The sequence below is a fragment of the Ceratotherium simum genome, chromosome 2, assembly GCF_057802395.1.
Source record: "Ceratotherium simum simum isolate JZ-2026a chromosome 2, ASM5780239v1, whole genome shotgun sequence".
Lineage (NCBI taxonomy): Eukaryota > Metazoa > Chordata > Mammalia > Perissodactyla > Rhinocerotidae > Ceratotherium > Ceratotherium simum.
The window spans coordinates 33,070,710-33,078,032 of record NC_141901.1 but is presented as its reverse complement, the minus strand read 5'-3'; the positions used below and the strand labels follow the sequence as shown (position 1 = coordinate 33,078,032).

The 7,323-nt window shown below is 42.7% G+C and overlaps 1 protein-coding gene across 1 annotated transcript; it reads right to left on the bottom strand.

Annotated features, from left to right (window-relative positions):
• Positions 1 to 1,011: 1,011 nt before the first annotated feature.
• Positions 1,012 to 7,121, bottom strand: CCDC190 (coiled-coil domain containing 190). Its single transcript, XM_087440162.1, is given in 4 exon segments — positions 1,012 to 1,514; positions 1,517 to 2,046; positions 2,337 to 2,463; positions 6,926 to 7,121. Coding segments are annotated over 4 exon segments (891 nt in total). The 5' UTR covers positions 7,113 to 7,121; the 3' UTR covers positions 1,012 to 1,467.
• Between the last annotated feature and the right edge of the window lie 202 nt (positions 7,122 to 7,323).

The following is a 7,323-nucleotide window of genomic DNA, read 5'->3' as shown; positions in this document are numbered from 1 at the left end:
ACTAAACCATAAGCATATAAAATCTAAGTGGTTAGAAGATTTGTCAACGCACAGTTCTGTGGCAATGCATGAAATGTCATTTGAAATAGAATGTATAAAATATTGGAGTTAGAAGTACGGACAGGGGCCGGCCTGGTGGCGCAAGCGGTTAAGTGCACGCACTCCGCTGCGTTGGCCCGGGGTTCGCCGGTTTGGATCCTGGTCGTGCACCGACGCACCGCTTAGCAAGCCATGCTGTGGCGGCGTCCCATATAAAGTAGAGGAAGATGGGCACGGATGTTAGCGCAGGGCCAGTCTTCCTCAGCAAAAAAACAGGAGGATTGGCATTGGATCTTAGCTCAGGGATGATCTTCTTCACAAAAAAAAAAAAAAAGAAAAGAAATACATACAGATCTGGCCCTTCCAGTATATATAAGATACAAGCATGATAAGAAGAAGGAACATGCAGGATGTTTATTTCTCAGGTTCACCCGACTGAGGTGTACTTGGAACTGGGGGGTTTAACCAAGTGGAGCAGAGGCCTAGGCTGAGGCCATGCTCCCTGCTGCCCTGGTGGTGGCCCAGTCCTCCAGTTATGGCGAGCACAGAGAAAAGACCCATTTAGAAGTGGGCTAAGTCATTTTGAGAACTCACCCTTGGAGGGTGATTGTGATGGAGACAGACAGGGTTTAAGTAGCAGGCAAGGAGAAAGAACATAGAATAAAGGGCTTGGGCAGTTTACAGAGGAGGTTCTCTCAACTGCACGTCCCTATTCCTGCTGGCCCACTGGTGACTAGTGTAAATAAGTATTCATGAATCCATTCTGTCGCCCCTGGCCTGCCTTCCCCCGATGCTTTGCTTCTTGGAAGAAAATGTTAGAGGGAGCACATTTCTTGTAAATTGTTAGTTATTCTTTCAGTAGGATACAAAAATTTGATAGGATCAGGTTGAAAGTGGGAATGAGGAAACTAAAATGGAATTAACTGGCATTGAAAGAAGTAAGGAAAGGGATTCAAAAAAAGAGCCTAGAGCTATGGCAGGAGAGAAGGTTTTATTTATAGACCATATTATAGTACATATTTTCAATTGAGTTCCCATTCTCACCGTTAATGTGTGAAACTAAAACAAACAGAAGAACTATGCCATTCTGCCAGCAGGTGGCAGCATAAGAATCTCATACGAGGAAAGGTGGACGCTTAACATTTTCTCTCTCAGGAAGTCTAGTCATCAATGTAGATTTATATTTTTGATGATATTAGCAACACATGTGCATTGCTTAAAATCTTTTCAGAAGATTCATCTCTCCCCTCATTTTTTATATACCAGCATTGCTCATTAAGTGAAAGATTATATGCCAGTAAAAGAAAAAAACCTGAGGGTTTATAACAACATTGACTTATATATATTTGCATTGCTTACTACAGTTACTTGAGGAGCACATTTCTATAGTGATTGTGAGGTTTATTAGATGGTTAGAGAGGAAGTAACTTAGATGGTCACCCTGTTCTCACACCCCTTTCCTGCTCTGGACATAAGGATTCCTTGTGCCCGAATATCTCTCCAATGCTAAGCAATCTCTCAGACTCAGGAGGGACCCTGTGCCTGAGGTAGTGGGCATTTCTGGCCTTTGCAAACAACTCTAAGTAGGTTGATGCTGTGGACTTGCCTTTGAAGTCTGCTGCACGTTCCATGGGATTCGGGGGAATCTGTTTTCTAGCATTGTGGTCTGGCTTTTGGTTGGCATCTTTTGATCTGGTCTCATCAACATGTGCCATTCTACTATCACCAGCTGGGCAGGAACCAGGGCCTTGGTCTAGGGTGTGGGTGGAGGCTTCTTGATCTTGACACAGAATAGAGATGCCCTCGTTGGAGTCTTTGCTCTTCGGCGGGTTTATAGAATCTTTCTCTTGGGCTTGTGACTTGTCTTCTGTGAAGTGGGAAGTTCTGTCATTTTGAGTCAGTGATTGATTTTTGCTTCTCATGGGGTCCTTGAGGCCAGTGTGAAGGAAAGGAGGCATCTGGGACTTGGTTTTGTATATTTTTTGGTTCCTATTGGTTGCCGGTGCTCTGGGAAGGGAAGTAAAAAAGAAGAAAGATCTCTGAAAACCAATGAAGAGGCTCATATTTTGAATTTTCAAGTTATTAGGCCATGGCACCCTTCAGTGTGGTATCAGCTGAGGTAATAACGTGGGTGAGAAGGGGTGAAGGGTGAGAATGGGTGGTGATGATGTGAAGGAAATGTCTCTGTGCTTAAGAAGGAGAAGGCAGTATTTCCTCAGGGAGAGGATGATTTGAAGAAGCCAATGGGGAAGAGGGATTCAATGCCATATCCATGAGTTTAGCAAGCATTTTCTTACCTAGCTTTATTAGCCTGTGGAACTCTGTGCTTCTGCCCTCTCTGTGGTGAGAACACGAGAACATCTTCTAGTCTTTTCTGAATTCCATTCCCAAGATAAGAGGAGAACTTTTTCTTGATGATATCTGCTTTGAGTTAATAAATAAGTGTTATGGGTTAAATTTTGTCTTCCCTAAATGTCATATGTTGAAGTCCTAACCCCTAGTACCTCAGAAGATGACCTTATTTGGAGATAGGGCCTTTACAGAGATAATTAAGTTAAGATGAAGTTATTAGGATGAGCCCTAATCCAATATGATTGATGTCTTTCTAAAAAAAGAGAAATTTGGACGCAGGGGCACAGACAGAGGGAAGATGATGTGAAGAGACATAGGGAGAAGACAGTCATCTACAAGCCCAAGAGAGAGGCCTGGATCAGATCCTTTCCTCACAGCCCTCAGAAGGAACCAACCTTGCCAATAACCTTGATTTTGGACTTCCAGTCTCTAGAGCTGTGACACAATAAACTTCTGTCGTTTAAGCCACCCAGTCTGTGGTACTTTGTTATAGCAGCCCTGAAAAACTAATAGAGTAAGAGAAGAAGGAAAAGACTGCTGGAAACTGGAAACTGGAACCCGGTTCTTTGGGCGGAGAACCAGTATATGAATACCCTTGGATCATATTTCACATTAGGTGGATCTGGCATGATGGGTAAAAACAGAAAAACTTAAAGCAGTTCCCCAATGTTTACCTAGAACATGTTAATGAGGATTTAGAAACACTGAGATCAGAAGTTTAAACTGGCTAGGCCCATGGAGGTTTTGTTTGAATGTTTTCTTTGGCAAGCCTGGTGTTTTCAAAACAAAATAACTGGGTATGAGCGATACCTAGAGATGGTGGCCCTATTGTTTCATTTACCTCCATTATGTGACCTTCTACCTACCTGAGCCATGAATTGCAACTACTAGCCGTGATTAAGTGGATTTTTTACTCTCTGAGCTAATGTTTCAGCATCTTGTAGTCATTGCTGCTGTAGAGTACCCAGTTAGTTTTCAAGTCATCCCATGAGTTGGGGACTTGGGGTTGAAAACCTTGCACTAGTCTTGCACTAATGGGAGTGAGTTCCTTCAATCCACACTGGAGTTAGTAGGCACCAGGCAGAGGGAATATGACCAGATAAGGGGCCTAGAATTCACATTAAACTCCTAATATTCTTTCATCCAATTTCTTCCTTGTGAGGTAGTCAAGATAAGAGAGGGTCCTTTGTGGGCCTCTCCTCCTCTGTTGTGTCCTTGAGTGTGTGTGTATATGTAAGTGTATGTGTGTGTGTGTGTCTGTCTTTAGGTCTTTTCTATTTAAGAACTTCATCAATTCCCTAAAACTAAGAGATTTTGAGCTGCTTCTCCCAGCCAGGTCACTCTTCTGCATTTTGACCCGCAGAGCCAACAGGTTCAGAAATGAGCATATCCTTTCTCTGAAACTTCGTCTTTCTCCAGTGTTCCCTCTGTGAGGGCGTGGTACCTGTATCCATCCAGTTATCCAATTTAACAAGTATGTTTGGGTGCCTACTTTGTGCCGGGCAATATACTCATGACTCTGGTTTTCTTTACCCTTGGACATGTAATTAATCATAAAGCTCTGACAACTCCACTTTCTGTAATATCTCAAGATGCTAGTCCACTCAAGATACAGTTCCATTTTCTAAATATCTTAAGATACTCCTTTTCTTCACCTGGACAATGCCCTAGTTTAGGCCTTCAAATTGTGGCTTGAACTTTGGAATTCTCCTATCAGGTCTACCTTAAACATTGCAGCCAGAGTAATCCTTCTAACATTGGAATATGTAATGTCTCCACTCCCAAACACTATAGGGTGAAATCCAAACTCTTTTGCAAGACCTATGAAGCTGTTCGTGATTGGAGACAATGCCCACATGGCTTTCCCTCTAAACCTGGCACCTGCACCTTCTCCTCACCCCTTACACTCCTGCAGTATTGAGTTATTTGTAGTGAGTCATGCTCAGGCATGCACCTTTGTACATGCTGTTCCTTCTGCCAGGAGTAGCCTCATTCCACATGTCGTCATGACAAACTGCCCCCCTCCATTCTCCTCCTCCTCTAAGATCTTGCCTGCACACTGCCTCTTTCAGGAAATCTTACCTGAGGCCCTTTTATAGACATAGGAACCTTCCTATGCTCCTGCCCTACTTTGTAAATAACTCTAATTAATTTAGCAATTAGCATTTTCTATCACAATTTTTTGCAAGCACAGCTACCTTCTAATTTAAACACGAGCATCTTGAGGGCACAGATCATTTTTTTCATATTTGCATTCCTGCATTTATCTGAGTCGCTGTAATAGTGTTTTGTAGAGTCTGGTCCACAAAACACCTCTTCCAGAATAATCTGCCTTAGTATCACCTCAGTTAAAAATGTGGATTTTGAGCCTAATTCCTAACCTACTGATCCAAATCTCTACAGATGAGGACTGGGAATATGTATTTTAAACAATCCACCAAATGGTATGTAGTCGAAGCTCAATAATAATTTTGTTAAAGCAATCGTGGAAAAACATCGCCTCGTACAGTGCCTGATAAATACTGAGCCTTCACACATATTATTTCCTTCCCTTTCCCCTAATTTTACTTTGAAGAAGTCTGAAGCTCACATAGGATATGACTTTCCAAAGGACATGGAGACAGAGGCCCCTGAATCAAAGTCTTCTGTGTCCTGGTCCAGACTTTTTCCACACCACCTGTCACTGAAGCAAACTCTCTACTGAGCAAGGATGGCCACCTACCTAAGGCCTGGCCTTTTGCTCATCCTCCTGAGAGCAGGTATCTGGTCTTCAACGTTCTTTTTGAGAATTGAAGTGGGAATCAACCAATTGGCTTCTAAGATCCTTTTCCAGGATGTGAGCTCTCATTCTAGTTTGGTTGAGCCACTTATTACAGACAGGGAAATTGAAAGCAGAGAAGTTCAGTTACTTGCTCAGAGTCATCTTTCAAACCCAAAGCTGGAGGTCAGAAATAATTCCCAGGCCAGACATTTGGACATTATTCTTGGCTCCTGTGTCCATATATTAGCTGTGTAGAGCTAAAAGATTTCACATTGAGTCATGACCCCTGGCTCTCCTCTTGAATGCGCTACATCATTTTCAGAGCTCTTGAGTTCTGGAACCTGCCTTAAGTAAGAAGAGACTGTAGTTTTGAAGAGCTGAGATGTATCTATTCTATGCTGAATTTTGAAGTAATATTAAAATCTAATTATTTTAAAGATGAACAAAGGAGAACTAGTTTCTACAAACGGTACAACTATGGCAATTTTCAACAAAACAGTAGAAGAATTTCAATTCTGTAACAATCTTTGATTGATGGAGAAGAATAAACTCTTATATAGCATTCACTTTGTGTTTTGGTACTATTTCAAGTGTTTACTGAACCCTCAAATAATTTCATGAGGTAGGTAATATCATTTCCATTTTACGTCTGAGGAAACTGAGGCACAGACAGGTCCAGAAATCTGCCTAAGGCCTCACAGCTAGTAAGTGACAGAGTCAGGATTTCAACCCAGATAATCTGGGTCCAGAGTCTGTGCTCCTAGCCACTATATTTTAACTCTTTTTACTGAATGGTATAGACAGCTTTGGAAGGTCTGAGATTCTGGACACCATTGTGTAGCCCTTCCCTCTGTGATGATCAGTGGCTACTAACTCAAAACTAGTTTTTGAAGCTTAGTAATGTTATTCTTGTTATAACTATTTAATGATGTAGTCTATGTTAACTGGATAACCTTCTAGGTGATGTATGGAAAGTGTTATTCCTAGGGGACAGGAGGTCTTTATGGGAGGGAATTATTATAAAGAATATAAGCACATGACTTACAGGCAAAAAGGCCTCTTTGGAGAAATGACAGAAATATTTGCCCTCTGGCTTAAGAAGACAAAGAAAACACAGTACCAATGCACTACAACTGCCTGCTTGATATTTTCTAATCTAAGTAAAATCTGCAGATTCTAGTGTGAAGACACTTCGGAATACAAGGAGTGTGGGGCCTGAATCTCCGATGGGTGTGTTGAAAATTGCCAAGAGCTCCCTGCTCAGCCCTATGGAGGTCAGCTATCATTATATACTGCCCTCTGTTCACTAATCCCAGGGAACTTTTTTTTTTACTTCCTCTGCTTAAAATGACTTGCACAGTAACAGTCGCTCAATGAATAGTTTTGACCAGGCATAAAAAAGGGGTGAAATCAAATCAACCCAGATATAGTGAAAGGAAAGCAGAATGAAAAATGAAATAAGAAAGAAAACTAAGGATTTAGGCAAGAGAGAGCTAATTTGAAAGACTGAAGCGACTGGAAGCTGAGAGGCATTAGCTCAAGAAGGTTTGCAAATGGGCTGCTCCAGGGAGCTGTGTAATTGAGGGAGGGAGGGGCATGGAAGGGTGGGCAGCCTAAAATCCAGGTTGAAATCAGAAGTTCTTGCTTCCTTGGTATCTTTGGTTTCTGGGTCTCTGAAAGGGCCCCTGTCATGAGGTGAGGGTGTTATTCTCACCTCAGCCCAGTGATGGCTGGCTGCCCTGCTCTGCCTCTCCCCAGGACTGGAAGCCTTACCTTGCTGCAACCTCAGCAGTTCTTTTTGGAGCTGTCTCTGCTCCCGCGTCAGCACCTTCAGATGGTACAGGCAGATAGCCTCTAGTCTCTGTAGTCTTTGGCGGAGTCTGGCTTCAGCCTGCTTGGCGCTCTTCCTCTCCAAGTCAAAGTGCGTATACAGTGGCCCCCTGACCGTGTGCCTCTCCATCCTCTTCACGGTCTAGAGACAATAAAACAAGATTCTCCCAGGCACCACAACTAACCTGATAAAGCAAGACTGGGACCCTGACCCCTGGCTTTTAATCAGAGACCAGAGTTTGAATCCTGTGTATTTCTGAATCCACAGCTGCCTGGTCAGATGAAGTCACACTATTGGGAAATTTTGCCCTATAGTAGAATGAGTTTCCAGAGTGACACGG